The sequence below is a fragment of the Lactuca sativa genome, chromosome 4 (genome assembly GCF_002870075.4).
Source record: "Lactuca sativa cultivar Salinas chromosome 4, Lsat_Salinas_v11, whole genome shotgun sequence".
Lineage (NCBI taxonomy): Eukaryota > Viridiplantae > Streptophyta > Magnoliopsida > Asterales > Asteraceae > Lactuca > Lactuca sativa.
In genome coordinates, this window is record NC_056626.2 from 91,445,358 (window position 1) to 91,467,376 (window position 22,019).

The window sequence follows — 22,019 nt, forward strand, 5'->3', positions numbered from 1 at the left end:
AATCCATTAATCCAAAAAAACAATTTATGCAAAAATGGTCCTTTATATATGAAATGATGAATTTACCCTCACGTGTGAGGCACATGAGGGGGCTTAACAGATCCTACTTAACGGGAGTTAAGTCCAGGGACCAAAATCTCATACAAACCACTCCAAAAGGACCATGGATCCAAAAAACTCATGGTTTGGACTAAAACCCCAAATTTTTGCATACCACAGGGACCATTTTCGCAATTTTGTTTATAAACTATTATAATACAAACAATAAAATAAAAGCATATAAGTTTAAAGTTGAAGGACCAACTTATATTAGTCTAATTTTAATATTGTATTTGGTGTTAATAAATAGTATAACAATATATATTTTGTTATACTATTCACAACACCAAGTTTGGTGTAATATATATAGTGTTGGTTTGGAGCAACTTAACACTATAATTGGTGTAATATATAGGTGTTAGTGTTGGTTTGGAGATGCCCTTATCCATCATAGCAGTGTGCTTACAACTCCTTATCCATAATAGCAAAATATAACAGGAAACTTGTATGCGTTTTACAAGTTTTGGGTTATATATAACATATCGCTATAATACATAAAGTAATGTTAGTAGTTTCTATTATGAGAAAAAAATATATAACGGGTAAAAAGTAAAGTGCATTACATATATTGGCTGCAGGAGTAGAGTATGATGTTATTTCCCTGAATCGCTCATAGTTCTAATTTTTAACAGCCCGACTATTACATGTCTTGGTTTTATGGGTTTTGATGTATATATATGTGAAACAATGATGGTGAAAAATAAGTTGTACATACTTAACTTCCAAGACATGTTTATCATTTAACACATACCATTTGTTACAACATCACAAACCATCAAATGCAGCTATGCATATACAAAGGTGTTGATTCAAGCAGTGCATGAAGCTTCAATTGCCAAGCTTTTTGCCACCAAAGGACACGGGTCCCCAAAACTAGCTGTTGAAACAGGAACCCAACATTTTTGCTTCCCGATACAAACCTGCATTTAGTTTATGAACAATTGTTACAATCATATAGACTAATTTCTCAAGAGTTTGTAACATGAGTTTCTACAAATAAGACCGAAGCAAGTTTCTCCTAGCACGTCCAAACAATCATAAATAATATAATCACATGATATGTAAATAAAGATACAAAGATATACAAATAATGAGAATTGTGGTACCTGTTCAACGATCGATAAAACGTCTATATGACAACCGCCTTGAGTAAATCCAGCACCACAATCCCCTTTGGGATTCCCAAAGCTAGCGAAACCAACCGATGAAATTTTCCAGCCTTGATCACATGTCAATCGGAGTTGAGGGCTTTGAGAAGCGGAATCGGAATTGGGTTTCCAGAGTTCAACCGGAATCGGATCGTCCTCTGAGACATGGCCACACACTTCCTGCCCGGTGCGTGTGAGCACAGAAATTTTGGAAGGGTCACCACCAAGCTCTTCATGAAGGACAACCAAGTTCTCACCAGGATGCACCCATGTCCGTGGTATATGATATCTACACATTATTTTAAAAAAATATTACAAACAAAAAAGACAGTCTAGTATGTATATATATAAATTACTTACAGTATTTGGGCTGGTTGACCACATTTCTTCTGACATTTTTGTGCATTATAAGTTCCTCTGTAGTCACAATTATCTGTACAACCGGTTGATGGTGAAAGGTAAGCAGACCAATATCGTCCTATGCTCTGCCCGTTGATCCAAGCTTGACCCTTCCCCATGCTAGAAAGGTTCAGTGATAGAGGACCTTTTCCTTCAGGGGCAATGAATGTGGACTGTGAATATATATAATGAAAGAAAAAAAGTTAGAGTCTTGGAAGTAGATAACAGTTAACAATCAGTCCCATATGGTGTCTTTTTAATGACTGAAATTTACATACCTTATACCAAATGAGACTCTGATTAGTGGGTATTTCTTTGCCATGGGTCCATATGGAACTATTAGCAACATCTGTTTTATCAAGTCCAAGACTTTCCCCTTCAGTTCCCACCTAAATGCAATCAAAAGTATGCAACACCTCAAAACCATGTGTCAAATGTGAAAGAAACCCTAAAACTCAAAGTTAACAACAAACCTGATACGTCCACTCGTTTGATGAAATGTCCTGTTTAGCATTTTTTAGATCAAGCAGGGTGACGGAATACAAGCCTGCTCCCCAGGTATCAAACCATGGACCATAGTTCTGGAGAGCAAACATATAAATGAGAAGAAAGATATTCATTGGTCCTAATAAGGAGACTCAACAAATTATAATGTCGGTCACATCAATATTCATTAGTCCTAATTGACTCATTTATTGTGTTCTTTGAGGTCTAAAGCCTGTGTAGATAATGGAAAATAAGTTGTAGAGAAGAAAGATATGGTGTCACCTGTAGACCAATCATCATACTGATGATATCCAATGTGTTGCTTCCTTGTTCAAGACTAATCTTTTCATTTATGCTGAAGATTGCATCGTCATGATAGCCATAACCAAATGCTACATCAGATATTTTTTAAAAATTTAAAACAAATAGCGGTTGTCAATAAGTAGTATCTTTTGAGCAAACACAGCCAGAAGTTACCTACAACTTTTTTGTTCACAAAAACCAGAGCAGCATGTCCCAAACTCTGAATGACCAAAAACGCATCTTTCTTTTCATCTGCTTCTATCCTGCAAAAAGGTAACAGAAATTCATCATATTCTTTTGAAAACCTGAAAGAGAAGCATTTTATTTTGAAAAGAATTATTACCTTGTAGTGTACCATAGAAAATCACTTGTGTCTTTTGTTGTATTAATCTGCTCTACCAAACTGGTGTCTGTAAATGATTCATTGCTCCAAACACCCACTTTTTCTACATACCAACTCCAGCTTGAATCTGACAGTGAAAATTCAGTCTCAACAAATGTAGCAGCATCACCAACACTTTTCTGAGCCACAACCTTTTATCCATATTCAACATAACCAACACATATAAATTACATCATGTTTCATCACCTGTGAAGTTATATACACAAGAAAACATAGATATAATGTTACCTTTGCTGTGTTGAAAATAACATTCTTACAATCTGGAAGAATGCTCACAGACCATGCAGGGAGAAAATATGATTTCCCATTGAATGTCACATTTGCATCTAAAGTGCTTCCATAATTTGCAAGAAAAGCTGCACAGTCATCGGGTGTTCTATAGTATACATCTGCCTGTTGAACAAATGAATTGAGTCAGGATGAATCATAGCTCATGAGAATTATGCATATTGATATGTTTATAAAATACCTCTAAGTTTATACCAAGGGATTGATGAGTTGGATCTGCGTTTACCAAATATTCTTCACATTGCTTTATTGCCATATGTAGGTCCCGCAAGTGACCCCACTTTGGTTGCCTTATGAATCCTGCATAACTTATATCCATATATCACACTTACTCCATGCAGACATCGTTTATCCAAACAACAAACACTCAACGGATAAAAATTCCAGAATATTACCATACTCATCTATTGGGGCATCATAATCATAGCTTGTAGCAATCATAGGGCCTCCAGCTGTTCGTCCAAAATTTGTTCCACCAAAATACTACAAGATATTTTTATATATATACATCTACGTTAACAAATAAACTCAACAATAAACAAAAAGATTGCTAAAATTACCATATAATAGTTTTGAAAAGTGCCTCCTTTTTCAAAAAACCTTGCAACAGCAAAAGCCAGGTCTTCAACAGGTCGATAAGGAACAGGATACCCAAATGCAAGAAACCTGTAAAATTAAAGAGAAAGACATACATACCCTTTTGTATAATCATATATAAAATTGAAAATGCTTTTATGTAGTAAAAGGTTAGATATACCATCCAGGGTAGTTCTCTGTCCACATCTTTGGCTTTGAAGGAGAATTTGGGATGAATTCATCACAATAAAACCCATTACATGTGTTTATCTGCAATTTCGTGTGCCATTATGTTAGAAACCAATTAACAAACTGCATTCCAGGATACATAACAAATTGAAGAAGAAATAGTGAAACTAATAAAAGAATTAACACACAGATGGTGATTTTAATCGACTATCCAGCAGGCATAAGGTTGGTCTACTGTAGAGCTTTCAATTTAGCAGTTTGTATGTGTTCACAATTGACATAGATACAGACTCCTGATTATAAGTTGTGGTAATTTTACTTAACTTACAATTGGATCAGGTGCATCACTTTGTTTACACATCACCCAAGGAACACTTGTATTAAAACTTAGAGCAGTTTCTGCTGCCCATTTTACATATAGCTCTCCACCAATTCCATAGGCCCACTCAACGTCTCCATATTCATTCTCAACCTGTTATATATGACAACACATTGAGATATAGACACGAAAGGAGTTAATCATAAGCATATCTTTTGTATTTCAGAGATAGAAGTTAAGAAGTGATCATCTATTCATCTAGGTCTGTTAAGTCCTAAGTAGTAGATACTTGTATATATCTGATTGAGGACATTTACCTACTAAAAGATGCTTAAAATGTATAGGATTAAAAACTGTCGTAAGGGATGCAACCATATCCTATGAGCACAATGTAATATGAATCACCTGAGCCAGAATAATTGGTCCTCCTTGAGATGCAAAAAGATTCTCCTCTTTCATTAAGTTGACAATTTTAGCAAGAAAACGTTTCATTTCTGCCTGAGCCACAATTTCATATTAAAATTTTGCACATTTATGCAAGATTTAAAACATGATGAAACAGAAATTAGCATTGTTTGTGGTAATGGAGTACCTGGTAAGGGCCATTTGTGGTCCGGAATTGGATTCCAGGAATGAAGTGTAACCAAAGAGGGAATCCTCTGCTCAGAAATTTATAGAAATGAACCTCTGAGATTTAGCACAAACATATAGTGTAACTTAAACCAGAGGATCTAATTAAGAAAAGAAAAAGCAGACCCATAATTCCATTCAGCACAGGCATATGGACCAATACGAAGATGAACAAACAGGCCAGCTTCATGCACTGTCTTCACAAACTTAACTAAGTCGAATCTCCCTTCAAAGTAGTACTATCACATAAACAAACAAGTGAGGCAAAAACAACATTTATACAAGAAATACTTCTCATCATCATCATCATCATCATCATAAATTTAGAAATGTAAGTTTAATATATTGTACCTGTCCCTTCACAGGCTCATGGTAGTTCCAGAAAACATATGTTTCAATTACATCCAGTCCTCCTTCTTTTGCCTTCCCAATGATATCTGGCCACATCTGCAATTTAACCCGCAATCGTCAACCACGTTCACACATTATGCACAGAACACAAAATTGAACTCACTTCGGGAGTGGCTCTAGGATAATGAATGGATCCAGACTGCAAAATCCGCTTTCTCCCATCTATAATCAAAGCTTTGCTGTCATAAGTTACAGTCACGGAAAACCCTAATTCAAAAAACCAAGCTCCGTGAAGTATAATAATGAATAAAATTAACCCCAAACTCCGAACTTTCCCCATTAATTCAATTATAATTGCAGAAAGATAACATGAAGAAGAATCTACTCCGTCTAGTGTAATGCGTACGTAGTATAGGTATATAGAGAAGAAATAAGTAGACGACTGTTTCCAAGTGATTGGTTTGTAGCATTTGTTGATATCGAATTGGAGAATAACAATGCGAAAAGGATTTTGTATTATACCTGTTGAAATTACAAAGAACGATGATCACTAAGGTCGATTTGGATAGATAAAGATTGTAAGATTACTATTTGGTAAGTTTCAAGGAAACGACAGTTTGTATGTGTGTGAGCGCAATCACAAACAACTGTGCATTTCCGTTGCTTTCCCGCCATTTTTAAGCGTGCTGATTCGGATTCGGTCATATGGATGGACGGATAATTTGAATCTTGTCAAAGCATTTTCATTTTCCTTTTTGGTTTTATACCCTGGAAAACTTTTTGCTATATACGCAAACACGTGTTAAATAACAGTGTGTAATCATGTATTTGTTAAGGAAAATAAATAAAGAAGCAATCAACAAATATAAATACAAACTTACTAATACGAAATTTGCAGATTATGATTTATGACAGATAGAGACTTGCAAACACAATATCCTAGGGGTGTTTGGCTTAACTTTTGTGGGACAAAAGTCCTTTTTGTAAAAGAACCTTTTATAAAAGTTATTTTTTAAAATGTGTTTGGATTGGCTTTTGAACGGAAAAAGTCAAAAATTAAAGTGTTTGGTTTAACTTTTACATGTAAAATGACAAAAAAGAACATGTTTAGGATAGATGAGGGGTATATTGGTAATTTAATATTTTTAGCTGGTGAAAAGTTGGGAAAAGTCAGGTAATCGTGACTTTTCAAAAAGACTCAAATTACTCTATGGGAAAAGTCATTTACAAAAGTCATTTTCCTTTTGCCAAACATCTTTTGAGACTTTTTCTAAAAGATAAAGTCAAAATCATTTAAAAAGCTAAGCCAAACACCCTGTAAGTCCTCCCTGTTCGTGCAATAGTTTCTGGACTTCTAAATTAATGATACAACTATCTTGCACGAGAACTTAATTTCTAACGAATCTACGGTATGCATTCGTGAAATTTGAGAGTATGTGTGGTTATTGTTCATCCAGAAGATATCAAAATCAGACTCCTATTGTATAAATAGGATTGGTATGAAACTATCAAATTACGATAATTACTTAAACCAATCTTATCACTAAAACCAAAAGGAAAAATTGATTTTCGCATAATATGTTGCTAAATCACTAGTAGTCCACCAGTGATTCAAGCACATAATCAAACAATTAGCCCAATGGTTATTCAAGCACATTATCAATTCCGTTTTATCTCTTTATATATATTTTTTTCATTGGGTATTGGTGTTTCCATATTAGTATCAGATCATTAATCATTTTGATAATTAATTGGTTGTGTTCCTTTGGTTCTCATTTATTGATTTCTTAAGTGGTGACCAAATTTGATCTGATAAATATCTTATATCGGAGTTTTTGTAATTAGATATTAGCATTCCTTGCAACAAAAAAAAAATGTTGCAATAACGAATAAAACGCTAGAAGGAGGGCTTGAACCTCCGACCTTGTGGTTAACAGCCACACGCTCTAACCAACTGAGCTATTCCAGCTTTTTATTCCTCGTAATTTATAAGACTTAATTAAAAAAACCATAACTGTTTTAAGCCTTCTTTGTTCTACACAAATGAGATACGCTCATTTTATTGTCATATTTCTATATTTCCAATAAATATGCATACCAAATACATGTAAAAAAAAAAAAATGTATCTGGAAGTTTATCCTATGATACATCCATCATTAACTTCTATTAAGAATATTGCATTAACCAAAATAGAAATAGCCTTTGGATACAAACTTCATAACACGAATCTATACTATAAATATTGTACACAACTATGCCGTTTGATAAAACTGGACCATCTACTGCTGAATGATTCAGTCTCTTAATGGTTCAGAGAAAGCAGAGTTTCGGATGCCTTGAATTCTGAACTAATCTTTTTGCACTTTGGAGCCTTCATAAGAAAAGATACGCACTGCGTTTCTATAGCTCACATCTGCAAGCTCTTCTTTAGACATATCAAGCAAACGCGCCACATAAGCAAGCACAAACTGGATATTAGCTGGATGATTAAGCATCTCTTTCAGCTCTTCATCATTTCCCTCTTCTTCTTCAACCAAGAAAACAGACTCTGAATCATTCAATATCTTTGGTAATGCATCAGGTGCATCAGTCTCCAGTAAAATCCTATCAAAAGGCACTGCTTTCACCATTTTCTTAGCTTTATTTTCTTTCATGGCCATAAGAAACCCCGAAAAGGAAAAATAAGCCCCGAGTTTTGCAAACTCAGGAACCATTTCAGCAGAACCTAAGTAAGAATGCAAGATCACACCTTCAGGAAAAGGTCCAATAGCTTTCATTACATCAAGAAGATCACCAAAAGCACGCACACAGTGTACAGAAGCTGGCCTTTTAAGCTCTTTAGCAAGTTCAAGTTGCAGGCTGAAAGTTTCAACTTGATTTGTGAAATCAATAGTCTTTCCACGTGACCCTTTGTCTAAACCAATCTCTCCTATTGCAGCACAAGGTGTATCATCCATGAATTCTCTTAAGAGTTTCAACCAGTTGGAGGTTTTGTCCATTATAAACCATGGATGGATTCCAAATGAAGGGATTATAGAAGGGTAGCTGTTGCTCATCTCCTTTACCAAATGCCAGTCTTTCTCAGAGACACCATTCACTGCAAAATGGAGTATGCCGTTCTCTAGGGCTGTTTTGATAACACTTGGGGCCTTGTTGATGATTCTGGGGTCTTGTAGGTGACAATGAGCATCAAATAGTTTTATCATGGCTTCAAATCTATTTGACTATTACTAGTAGCTGCAGTTTCTTGTTAGATCAACGATTTTTCCCTGTGTCATATGATAAATTAGTGCTAGAGATGTGAATTCATAATTGAATACATCAACTTGGGAGAAAGTTGAACTGTAGGAGAAAAGCTTAACATAATCGAAGAACAGACAAAGTTATGATCATATTTCTCCCTTTCTCGATTCCAAAAACTCTATATACCATTAGTTTCTCCCCGAATTGACAAAAAAAACTGATGTATTAGGGTTGCGAATTGAAATCGAAGCAAGTTTTTTCCTAAACGAAAACCGCCACTAATCGATTTCTAGCATTATCGATCAAACTTCAGATTTTGAACAAAACGAAGCTATGGTATTTAACGAAAGTGTTTTTTTTCCAGTTTAGGCAACAATGAAATTCGCAAAAGAAGATAGAAACAAGGACAATCAAAGAAACTACACGAGAATATATATACAAATTCACAGAGAAACACAATTGTATGCATATGTGTACCTGTATGCATCGATGTATTCACTGGTTCTAACAAAGCGGACGAACTGATTACGCCTTACAAGTTACAACCACCATGGAAAAAAAAAAAAAAAAAAAAAAAAAAAAAAAGTAAATGACAAGCACAATCTCAGTAGCAAAAAAATGTATAGATTTTGACGCATAACGTACAAGTGATAGTTGCATTAAATCAAGAAGAGCCCGAATCCTTAATGTGTAAACTGTAAAGTGCCCAGCCCAAATACGAAGCCCAATCAAACCAGATAATTATTTTTCCATCCGATTATTTATCGGAAAGTATATCAATATTACTGCATTTCTGTACGTTTAAATTGTATTTGAATAAAAAAAATGTGTTTGTATTCATATATTTGAATGAATTTTTTGTGTGTCATTAGTTAGGCTATGATGCTGAAATGACCACCATAATGGGTCTATATAGTTGTAGTGGATTGCAATGAACATCGTTTTTTTTCCAGGGAAAATAACTTAAAAAGTTAACAAAATTCCAAAAATGTTCTAAAAAGACCATTATTCTTTTTTGTAAAAAATAATGGTAACCTGAGGTAACCGGTTACCACAGGTACTTGGGTTATTTAATGGACATTTAAACCTTCAACTACCAAATTAGGTGTCGCTCCATGAGAAACCATCTCCACAACGAAGAAGACGATGACAGTCGCTGCCCTTTTCCGAGAAGGGCGATCTCCTTCTTCTCCGGCTCAACGATCTCCTTCTCCGACTAGATTTCTAACAAACCACCACCACAAGTGGGTTCTGGAAACCTTCACAAAACCTTCACAGTGGTGGCGACATTTCACCATCGCAGTTTAGGGTTTTTCCACACCACCATCTTCTCTTTTCCCCTTTCTGCATTTTTTGCTAGGATGTACGCCGAATTAGTGTCTTCGATCCTTTTTATACACCAGGTACGGCTGTTGTATTCCTGATTGGGTTCAATATGGGAGACAAAAGGGCATTAACGAATGAGTTGGTAATACCTAATAGAATTGGGTTTTGGGCAGTCAAGATAGATCCTTTGAAGGGCTTCAACCTGCTCAGGTGTGTAGAAAACATACTTCCCATTTGGGGCTAACTGAGCACATAATGGTTGTCAAGAAGAAAACAGATTACTAGGGTATTGTTTGGGTCTAAATTCTCTGTTTTTCTTGATCTCATAAATGGTGTATGTGTTTGATTATGGTAAGGGTGGGGACTTTCAGAAGCAAGGATGGGTGATCTCATAAACTCGACACAAACGGGAGAGACCATGAATAGTTGTGTGATGGCCAGTGATCAAGTTTAACCGTGTAACCTATAATATCCGGTAAAATGGTAATTTTTACACTAAAAAAAGAATAATAGTATTTTTTGTATATTTTTGAAACTTTATTACCTTTTTAAATCATTTTCCCTTTTTTACTGTAGTGAACATAGTCTCTTTTTACTTCTTAATTGCACTTTTGAAGGTCTTACGATGATCAATGGGTTTCCACTGCACCTAACCATCTTCTCTGTCCCTTTGCTTTTCTCATTTATTTTTTACAAGTGCCAATATCATATTTAATAGGTAACGATGAGAGATAATAATTTTCTAAGGTGATGTTTGTTTTTTCTGAGTCAAAATGTTTGCAGTCTGTAGACCACAGCTGCAGACCTCTACAGTAGAAGAGGTAGACCAAACGTCTACAGTCTGAAAGAAGAAGACTGTTTGTTTTTTAACGTCTGCAGACTGCTCAAATAAACTAAGATCTAAATAAACTAATTTCTTTTAAACTTAAAAGAGTTTTTCAATATCTTTATGACTTTATTATAGATAATTAACAAATTTGGACCAAAGTATATGTATTATTGTAAAAAAAATTGAAAATAAAATAGTACAACTTAATGTGTATATTTGATAAAAAAAATCAACAAGCTTTAGACGCAAAGTTATACATAAATATTGTAATTAACGATCAAAGAATTTAACACATAAAATTGATGAAAATAAACTTCGATTTTAAAATGAAAATTTTTGAAATTTTCATTTTACTTTTTCAATTATATCAATTAAAAACTGACCATAAATATATTTTCCAAAAATGGATGATATTGTATCAAATAATATTTTGTAAAATTTGACATAAAAAATACAAGATAAGATTAAGATGTTTTTTAAATCTATATAAACAACTTTAACGATCATTATTATGATTAAATATTTATTTATAAATTTGTTACAAAGGTCATGGATGTGTCATCAAACTTTTTTTTTTCCTTGAAGTGTTATATTTTTTCCAAATTGTTTATCATAAATAAAGTTGGAATAATCTAACTTAAAAAAAAAAAAAAGCAAAGATATATGTGTTTTTGTGTTAGAATATTTTAGTCTACATCTACGCCAAAAAGAGAACATACAAACCATGTTAGGTACAGTCTTCAGAAAAATAAATAATATGCGAAGACTAATGTATGTTGTGATTTGCATGGCATAGACACAAGAGGCCAAAAAGGATTTGCAAAAAAATGACAATAACAACAACAACAACATCTAAGTAAAATAACATGAGGAAAAAATAAAAAAGAATGATAACAAATATTATGTACAAAGAAAATAAAACATATATGGTGTCACACTCATAACTTAATGAGTTAATGATATGATAGAGTAAAAAGTAAATATATGACAATCATTAGGGAAAATAACTTGACATGGTAATTATCTTTCCGTCTTGTTCATGTTTAGACAACTTTTTTATATACATTTGACCATTTAACTTGTTAAATTTGTTCACATATTATCATTGTCGCCTGCTATATATAGCAGGCGACAATGATAATATGTAAACAAATTTAATAAGCTAAATGGTCAAATATGCACAAAAAAAGAAAATTGTCTAAATTTGAATTTTTTTTAATAAATTTAAGACTTTTTATAATTTCTTACAATATTTTTATGATATTTTTTCCTATAAGTTTTTATAATATAATGTTTTACTAATACAATGTTTTAAACTTTGCTTATAATTTTTTTATAACTTTTCTTATACTTTTATATAATTTTAATACAAGTGCTTTTAAACCAAATATTTTATAAATGTTTTAAATTTTTCTTACAAGTTTTTAACTTTTTTTTTACATTTTCATACAATTTTTGTTATAACTTTCATATAATTATTTCTAAACTTTCTTTTACAACATTTTTAAAGTGTTTCACAAATTGTGTATGACAATTTAATACTTTTTTTTTATAACATTTTAAAATATTTTTGTTAAATACTAGTTTAAAACGTTGTATTAAAAAAATTAAAAGTTTATAAATTTCTAATTAAAAAGGTGTAATAAATTTAAAACATTTACATTATTTACATTTTTTGTTTTTTTATTTGCTACGTAATATTGTTTTAATTTTTTAAAAGACTCTCCATACTTATTTTTATATAATTAATTAATTTTATTTTATTGTTAGATACTATTTATTTTAAAAATATTGTGTATGCTTAAAAACAAAAGAAAAAATATAAGAGGTTATATAAAATATTTCACAAAATAAAAACATATATATTAATTAAAAAGTAAAGTTTATAAGTGATCAATATTTAATTAATATTTAAGACATTATGGATATTTTAAAAATAACGTTTGAAAAAAATAATAATACTAACAAATATGAAAAATAAAATCTCTATTAAAAATAGAGAAAATGATTATCATGGTAATTAACTATTTTTTGTTCACATTTAGGCAACTTTGTTTTTGTACACATTTGACGAATAATTTGTTAAATGTGTTGACGTATTATCATTGTCACCTGCTATAGTCCGGTGACAATGGTAATATGTAAACACTGTTGGATAAGGTGTCTAAGTCCACAACTTATTTGGTATATATTTGACCCGACCCGGCATGGTCCATTTGGGTTGCACTTCACCCGAACAATTTATATGGATAATCTTATGAGAATAGTATGTTTATGATTTATTAATATATTATAAGTTATAATATATTAATATGAAGTCATGTTATTTAATTAGTTTTAGTCTTAAATTAATTATGAATTAATTTAGTGATTAAAAGGAAGACTAATTAAATATGGGCTATTGCATTTTAAATAATATGGGCTTACACTCATTAGGAATGGGCTAAGCATGCATGGGGGTCCATGGATGATCCATGGAGCTTTTAACCCATGGATCATTGGAAAGGAAAAGACATGGGTTATTAGGGTTTACCCTAATCCTCCACATTATATAAAGATGCACATATTGCAAGAAATGGCAACTAGTTGTGTGAGAACTAAGGGTGGACGATTTCTACATAAGCATATTATTCTCTCAAGGTTTTTCCAAGTTTGTGGTGATTTGTGATTCCACTTGAGGCATTCACATTATTGGTGCTAGGCTCTCAAACTCCAAGCAATCAACCACTATCAAAAGGTATGTATTTTTACTAGTAGTTTTATGATTCATAATCCTTATGCTATACTAATTAGGAAGAAACCTTGGAAATTATTATTTGCATGTATTTTAGAAGAAAACATAGATCCAAGGTTTATAGGGTTGCATGCACACCATAGGAGTGTTAGAATGCTCAAAACCCTACAGTGGTATCAGAGCCTAGGCTTGTTTTCTTGAATACTTGATGCAAATTGCTTAAAAATGTCGAAAAACTGCATTCTGCACAACTGACTCGCCGAGTCCTTCATGGAACTCGCCGATTCCATGTGTATATTCAACCAACTCGCCGAGTCAGTTCATGCACTCGACGAGTTGGCAGGCCTGAGTGCAGATTTTCGAGTTTTGGTGCTGGAATTGGTCTAGAATCATTACCTTAAACTGTTTTGAACTTATAAAACCTGTTTTTGATGTGGTAATGATGATGGTGGGCCAATTTCAAAGTTATAATCAAAATTTCAAGTTTATATATGCTTATATGTTCCTTGAAAGTTGTTGATTATGAATGTTCATGTTCTTATGAGTTTTAATAGATCATAGGAATTGTTTGCAAATTGTTTGATAGAATAATTCTTGATCTTTATGACATTGAATAAACTCCATAACTTGTCCTCAAGTTATGGAATTCCAAAAGTTTTTCTTTTAAATGTTTTTAAGAAGTCATAAGTTACACTTTTGAAGAGTTTTTTTTCTAATAAATGCTTTTATGGACTCCATAACTTGTCCTCAAGTTATGGATTTCCAAGAGACTCTTCATTAAAAGTTTTAAACACTTAATTAAAACTCATAAGTTATGAATATCCAAAAGTTTATGAATTGTTCAAAAATTGTCCTCAAGTTTTGGAATTTGTAAAGTCTCACACAAACTTTAATTCCAAACCCCTAGAGTTTTAAAAGTTAAAATTCAACCCTTATACTATTATAATATTAATGGTTAATAGTTATATATGTATAAGATCAAGTCGTTTTACAGTTAGTAGGCATCATTCACGAAGCCGGTCTATAAGGGGGGGTATAAGGTTGTTGCCTATAAAAGGACGACTTAATGGGTGTCCACTCTCACCCACCGCTTCCTTGGTCGGTGGAGGGTTGTTAGCCTAACGGGTATGACAATGACTTTAAATACTCATTAAAAGTATAATGATTATTATAAAGTAACTAATTTTTTTTAATTCTCAATCTTAGTTACTTTAGGAAAATGTGAAATTGGTGCTAGCCCATTGAATTCACACTTTGTACCTTACCAAGTCGTTGGTGGAGTGCATGTGGTTTACCGGCACACTAACTTGGACTAGTAAGGATCACGAAGGGTGACTTAATGTTTATCATAGATCGGTGGAGTGCGTGTGGTTTACCGGCACATTGATTAGGTGATAATATTAAGGGTACCATGTGAATTGATATGGTTATTCACACCTTTTTTTGTGATCCTCGGCATCCCAGTCACAAAACATGAATGACACACTCGAGATTGAAACATGCCATTGAAAAGTTCAATGAATTTCAAAAGATCTAGGAGTTTCAAAACCAAATAAAACCTAATTTTATTTCGTTTTTCGTGGTGGAAATTGGTGAATCGTCATTCACCTACCTTTCAAATATATTATTACTTAGATTACGGCATACCTCTTCTAAGTATAATATATTGTGATTGGGTCCTAGCCTTAATATTTCATATTGGGTGTTATATTAAGGACTTAAAAAAATCAACTAACTTGATTTTCTCCCAATATAGATGTCTGGTTCAGACAACTATGATCTTCCCAAATCTCTTGAAGATGGTGTCCCTTAACATCATGCTTCACTTCCTCCACCTCCTCCAATTATTCTCCATAACCCACAAGTTTAAGGTCACTCAAGCCCTATTGGCAAGCATAGTCTATATGTGCTCACGTCTTGGAGATAAAGTCACATATTGACAAGCCGGGAGAGTTGAGTGTCATAGTCTTGTGAAAGTTGGATTTTCAATCACTTTCTTAGTAACATAGTGAGTCCCTTTGGGACTACTATGAGACGGACTATGACATGACCCTTAATGATCTTATCTATTTGCTTGGTGCTGCGGAATCAACAATGATTTGGAACACTAGTAAAGCAAATTTGATTAGAAGATCAACTTCCCAAATCTTAAATGGACATTGAGAATGGTATCATTGGATATCTAGAAAAAGTTTTCTCTTCCCAATGGAAAGGGATCGACCATAGTCAACTCGGTTGACCAAATGGTAAAGAGAAAGGCTAAGTCTGAGATAGTCTCATGTGCATTACCAAAGGGTCCATATGTTTTATTGCCAAAGGAAGGGACACTGATTGTGAAGCTGCCATATTTACCTGAAAGATCATAAGGTTGATCAAGTCAAGAAGTTTGACTCTACTTTAGTTAAAGTCCACTGTCTAACTCTATTAAGTTCCTATTTGGAGATTCTTATTACATAATGTGAATGGGTCACATGTGGATGTTTTTAAGAATCAAAGAAAAGATAGGAAGCTTAAAGGAAGTATATGTTGATTCTGATTGCGAAGATGGGTTTCGATCGCATGGTTCCGTGATCAGAATTTTGAGTTGTTGCTTAAGAGTTATGATATATTGCTTAGGAATAGATAACAACAAGGTTTTCATATGGATGGTAAAGATAAGTTTTTCCGCAAAGTTTTAAAATAAAAGAAAAAAAAGATTTTAATTTTATTTATTTTAAAAATATCCTTACAATGGCATTTGTGAAAAATTATTGCTTATATGTTTCCAGTAATAGCAATATTAGAAAGTGGATTTGGTTCTCTTTTTTGTGGTAGTGTTTGAATTTATCAAATGAGGAAAGGTTCTCGTCACCCAAGTTTCAATTTGACAGAAACTTGGAATCATACAAGCTGTATTGTGTGATGAATGAGAATTTTCATCTTTGGAAAATTAAGACTAATTCCTTATGTGAACAAGGATAGGACTAAAGGGATCGAGTACACATGCTTGTGCACGGGTCAAGTCCACCACAAAGATTGATAAGACTATTCGTCATGATTTGCTAAAGCTTAGTAAATATGGTTATACTTACAAGTTTAAGTATAATTCTGAAGCATTGAAAAGTTTTCAATGTGTGACAGAACGAATGGGAAAGAATCAAATTAGGCAGAAAGATAAAAGTTTCTCAAATCTGAAAAGATGGGAGAGTACTTTAGTATCGTGTTATATGATCATCTTTATTAAGAAACCATATCACAAATTCATACTCTAAGGACATCTTAGTGCATTGTTATGACTAAGAAAAGGGTCATGAATTGTTGGAATGGTTAAAATCAAGAAGATGAATCATACTTCGTTCCAAAACAACTCTTAGAGTCATACGCCAAGATTGTAACCTTGAGTGACATAAAGTAAGGTTTAAAACACTTATCAAATGTAGTGTAAAATGTTTTCTACTCTTGTACATTTGAAATTGGTAAGTTGTGATGTCTTAGATAAGACAAAGACCAACTAAGACCAATTATATGAAGTGTTCATCTTGATAAGAATCTGCACTAACTTTTGAATATTTGTCTGGTTGTCAAGGAATGGTTCTTGACAAAGAGAAACTTATATGTTAAGAGGACAATGGGAGTTTTAAAGGTCTTGAAAGTTTCAAGAACTTATCAAGAATAAAAAAACCTATAGTTTATCACTAGCACACGACTTAAGGTTTGCAACTTATCGTGTTGACATAATTCTTATTTCTGTGCCTACTTCAAATAAGTTGAATATGCATGTGAGTTATCAGAGTTCAACTTGGAAGCAATGGTGGGCTTTTGTGCTACCAAGTGGCAAGAAATTAAGATTGAACAAGTTCAATCCATATGAGTTTGAATTTGTCAATAACCTTGTCTTGTGATTATAGTTTTGACATATTCACATGGATTGGAATACATACACCATAAAATCTAAGTGCCATAAGGTTTCTCTCCGATTCATGAAAATAATGGTGAGGAAATGCTTTTACTAAGTAGATTTTAAGTAGATAGCATTTTGATATTTGCATTCTCAAAGTCGTTAGTGGAGCGTGTGTGGTTTACCGACGCACTAACATGGACTTGTGAGAAATGGAAAAAGGTATAAACAATTAAGACTATGATTACGGCATCCCTTTTCATAGTTCTAAAATTGTTTAGACATACATGTGAACTATCTAAGAATAGGTGTATGATTTTGATAAAATTTTATCAACGCATCTTGTATCATAAATCTGAACTTTGGTAAGAAAGTCAATAGAGTATTGATTTCTAGAAGTCCAACTGACTTCTGATTACATGTCAAAGCTAGTGGGAGCAAAAATGTTATGCTAGTAATCATCATGTTAGTGGGAGCATGATAATTATGATTAGTATTGCAAGTTAGCAATCTTAATTATAGAAAAACAAAAGTTTCAATTCGTGAAGTTACAGGGGTTGAAAAGTTGTTTTGCTATAATTAAGGGAGAGGAAATTATACTTCAGTTCAATTCTAAAAGATTAGATTGAGATTTTAATCATCCTTAGTCAAGGACATATATATGAATTTTATGTTTGAATGGTTCAACTTAAGGAAATTCTATATATATTGCATTCTCAAAATTTAATTATGATTACGGCATCCCTCTTCATAGTCAAATTTTGAGGACATGGAAAATAAAAAATATTGTAGCAAAAGACTGGTCTAGTATCATGTCTTTATGTCAAACATCATGAATCGTGTCCCATATGCTTCGGATATAGGATCGATTGCATGTGCTATAATAGTCATCCTTTCTAAATTTTTCAAATGCTTAGGGCATTGAGAGAGGAAAAGTCTAGAACTGGATATGACTAAAGTGATTAAGCAATTGTCGAGGACAATCTAAGGCTTGCCAAAGATTGGTTGCTCAAGGACAGTTGGAAGTATAGTGTTAAGTTTTGGCAGGACCATATTGATATTTTCTAAAAAGCGGCAACTCTTGTTTAGAAGTGATAGTCAAAATGGGAATATGGAAATGTTTCCATAGGTGGAAGTTATTCGTTCAATCTTTGTAAGGTTAGAAAACTTAATGCAAGAAGGATGTTCAAAGCAATGTACTTTGAATATGAGACTTTGTAATGACTGTTGACAAGTCTCTGTGACTTTGTGCATAGTCATTATAAGAGGATCAATGCATTTGAGTTTAGGATCTGACAGGTTTCGGTGAATGGAAGGAATTTGCTATTCTTACATTTACGATAAGGATTTGGGATTTTGAAATGAGCATCACTGGAATCATGTTCAATTGATCTATTTCACAAAGAAAGGATCATAGACAAACATAGTTTGCATACATGGAGTATGGCATAACTGTTGTTTAGAAAACAAAGTGTACATGCTAGGAGCATGGGACAATTGTTGTTTTTATTCAAGTATTAAGTTGATTATTTGAAACATTATACAATGAATAATGTGTAATCAATATGGTGATAAATAAAAGGTGGTTTTATTTATATTCAAAAGGGTTCTGAGACCATATTGGATTCAATTATTATTGTGTTTCACTTTGCATGTTTTGACTTCCATAATAGCTAGGTTATTCTTTCCGAATGACTAAGTTATTTAAACACTCCACAGTCGTTCATATGTCGGAAGTAGATATGAATTAAGACTGTCATGAATTGGGCTTGTAGATGGTTAAAGGTGTTTAGACATAGCAATGGTTGCTACAACATTCATGAGTGCTCATAAGTTATGAGTATTGCATTAAACCCACACTCACTTGTATCACTTCATGGAATTTATCTCGAGTGATCGTGAGACGGTAATATCATATAAGTCTTCAAACCTAGAGATATGAGTTGTTTCCTATGAGTTAGCCGTGCATTGATTGCACGTAAACGCATCAGTAACTTGATGTTATAAAACGTGCCTTTGTGTGCAATTCAACAAGTAGTGGAACAAGCATATGAGTCGAAGTTTATCTGTTCCTTATAGAAATAGAAGCAATATCTGGGCCCCTCGATGATTTTGTGTTGACCCATGTATCGGGCCCGGTCATAACTAAATTGATGTGTTCGATTAAGTTCTTTGTCAAACAAATCGGAAATCGGGAAACAAACTGTTGCACAATAAGTACGACGTTGTTCCATGTATTTGTCCGACTGATATCATGAGAACAAAGGATTATATGATCACTTATCTAAAATGGCGCTTCATAGTTCAACAGAGTTTTCGAGAGCTACGATTGTTGGTTGGTTCCTGAAGTAATATACGTAAATATAGTTATTAGACTTATCCAAGTGGGAGACTGTTGGATAAGGTGTCTAAGTCCACAACTTATTTGGTATATACTTGACCCGACCCGGCATGGTCCATTTGGGTTGCACTTCACCCGAACAATTTATATGGATAATCTTATGAGAATAGTATGTTTATGATTTATTAATATATTATAAGTTATAATATATTAATATGAAGTCATGTTATTTAATTAGTTTTAGTCTTAAATTAATTATGAATTAATTTAGTGATTAAAAGGAAGACTAATTAAATATGGGCTATTACATTTTATATAATATGGGCTTACACTCATTAGGAATGGGCTAAGCATGCATGGGGGTCCATGGATGATCCATGGAGCTTTTAACCCATGGATCCTTGGAAAGGAAAAGACATGGGTTATTAGGGTTTACCCTAATCCTCCACATTATATAAAGATGCACATATTGCAAGAAATGGCAACTAGTTGTGTGAGAACTAAGGGTGGCCGATTTCTACATAAGCATATTATTCTCTCAAGGTTTTTCCAAGTTTGTGGTGATTTGTGATTCCACTTGAGGCATTCACATTATTGGTGCTAGGCTCTCAAACTCCAAGCAATCAACCACTATCAAAAGGTATGTATTTTTACTAGTAGTTTTATGATTCATAATCCTTATGTTATGCTAGTTAGGAAGAAACCTTGGAAATTATTATTTGCATGTATTTTAGAAGAAAACATAGATCCAAGGTTTATAGGGTTGCATGCACACCATAGGAGTGTTAGAATGCTCAAAACCCAACAAACACATATAACAAGTTAAATGCTTAAATGTGTACAAAAAAATGTCTAAATATGAACAAAACGACAAAGATGATTACCCTGATAAGTCATTTTCCCTAATCATTATTGTTTATTTACTTATTATTTGAAAAATATGATGTCTTAGAAGACTATGTACATTTTCCCTGATAAGTCATTTTCCCTAACCACTTTTGATCCACTGTATGCGTACACGCGACGTACTCAACATATACGTTCGGCGTACACTGGTCTTGACCAGATACAGGAGGTTGACCCAGTATACGCAACGTACCAAGGAGTACGCCCATCGTACTGGCCAACCATCCTAAGAATTTTCTTGCGACTTTATCCATTAAGTCCTAACGTCCAAAACATAGATCTAGGCCCCTAAAAACGTCCTAAACTATAAAGTTATAAACTTTATGCTTTTGCATGAATGGATGGGGATTAAGATAGAAATTAAGTCCATAAGCTCACTTCGTTGCTATCTAGCACTTGCATGGTTGAGGCTAAACCATCAAGGTCCGATTTTTATGGCTCCAAACACCTCCAAGAGCCTAAAAGGACAACTCATATGGACCAAAACTTCTAAAACTCAAGGAACCTCAACTATGGGACCAAAATATAACATAAAACACCCCAAAACTAGATCTAAGCATGCAATGGTCAAGGTTAAAGCTTTATACCTCAAATGGGTCAGAAATGATGCCAAACTTCTAGATCTACAAGCGCTATTCACGTCCTTGCTTCTTCTCCAAACTCCTTCTTCTTTAATACCACCAAACAACACCAAAAATGCACAAGGTAAGCTCAAAATGCATGCAAGAGGTCTAAGGTTCGGTTTTAACACTCTAAGGGTGATTGAGGCTGGGAGAATGAGGGTTAGGAGGGACATAAGGTCTTTAAATAGGCTGCAAACCCTAAAATTTAGGGTTTGCTTCTGGCCAGACTACGTCTAACGTACGCATGAGTACGCCTAGCGTACACAGGGACTTCCCCCGATTCACGTCTCACTTGTGTACGTCGTGCGTACACTATGTACGCCCAACGTACGACCCTTTCTCCATATATTAATATTTTTTTTTAAATCAACAAAAGAGGATACCTGGCAACTCGGGCATTACAGTATATGCTTTACTATGATTTATAATCGCAGCCACATCCTACCAACGAAATCGGAACACGCTTGTCTAACCATATTATATCAAATCTATCTCTTTCCAACCAATAGTTAAACAGTCTAAACGGAGATGGGCCATAGTTAATATGATATTCTCTTAATAAAAGAGGACAATGGTCAGACCATCTACGATCCAACGCACTACAATTACATCCTTTTAACTTGACATATCAATTTTTTTTTTATTAATATTAATTGACTCTTTGATAGTATTTATTTTTTAGGTTACGAGCATTTATTATAAGCTTCGTCCTCTTATATTAAATAGGGCCGGTCCCGAGATTTTGAAGGCCCTATTAAATTTAGTAAAAATAGGTCCTTAAAATTAATAAATTTTTTAACATTTTAAATTAAAATTAAAAATTTTCTTTTAATATGTTATTATATTTATTAGACAATTTCATTTAACTACCCAAATGTATTACAAGACCAACTTTTTTAAAGCAACAAGCAAATCTTCACTTTTCATCTACCGATTCAAAAATGTCAA

General features: G+C 33.3%; 2 protein-coding genes and 1 non-coding gene across 4 annotated transcripts; all 3 read right to left on the reverse strand.

The window, feature by feature from the left end:
- Positions 1 to 599: 599 nt before the first annotated feature.
- On the reverse strand, positions 600 to 6,116 carry LOC111892394 (beta-galactosidase 8). 2 transcript variants are annotated; one of them, XM_042901083.2, is made up of 20 exons: positions 5,714 to 6,116; positions 5,355 to 5,458; positions 5,192 to 5,287; positions 4,967 to 5,079; positions 4,803 to 4,869; positions 4,616 to 4,708; positions 4,220 to 4,363; positions 3,884 to 3,972; positions 3,687 to 3,792; positions 3,522 to 3,609; positions 3,308 to 3,426; positions 3,067 to 3,231; positions 2,779 to 2,969; positions 2,610 to 2,698; positions 2,415 to 2,524; positions 2,120 to 2,227; positions 1,925 to 2,035; positions 1,608 to 1,819; positions 1,206 to 1,536; positions 600 to 1,019 (listed from the first exon to the last, which is right to left on the reverse strand). In XM_042901083.2, exons 3-20 carry the CDS (start codon positions 5,285 to 5,287, stop codon positions 909 to 911), a joined length of 2,343 nt encoding a protein of 780 aa, XP_042757017.1. In that variant the 5' UTR covers positions 5,355 to 5,458; positions 5,714 to 6,116; the 3' UTR covers positions 600 to 908. The 2 variants fall into 2 exon arrangements, with proteins under 2 accessions (XP_042757017.1, XP_023744211.1); XM_023888443.3 differs by having other exon boundaries at positions 5,355 to 6,116.
- Positions 6,117 to 7,086: 970 nt separating this feature from the next.
- TRNAN-GUU (transfer RNA asparagine (anticodon GUU)) lies at positions 7,087 to 7,160 on the reverse strand. Its single transcript has one exon. It is a non-coding gene; the product is annotated as a tRNA-Asn (tRNA).
- A 188-nt stretch (positions 7,161 to 7,348) lies between these two features.
- LOC111892395 (uncharacterized) lies at positions 7,349 to 9,016 on the reverse strand. The gene is made up of 2 exons (XM_023888445.3): positions 8,913 to 9,016; positions 7,349 to 8,461 (listed from the first exon to the last, which is right to left on the reverse strand). The coding sequence occupies exon 2, from the start codon at positions 8,396 to 8,398 to the stop codon at positions 7,541 to 7,543; it is 858 nt and encodes a 285-aa protein (XP_023744213.1). The 5' UTR covers positions 8,399 to 8,461; positions 8,913 to 9,016; the 3' UTR covers positions 7,349 to 7,540.
- Positions 9,017 to 22,019: the final 13,003 nt, after the last annotated feature.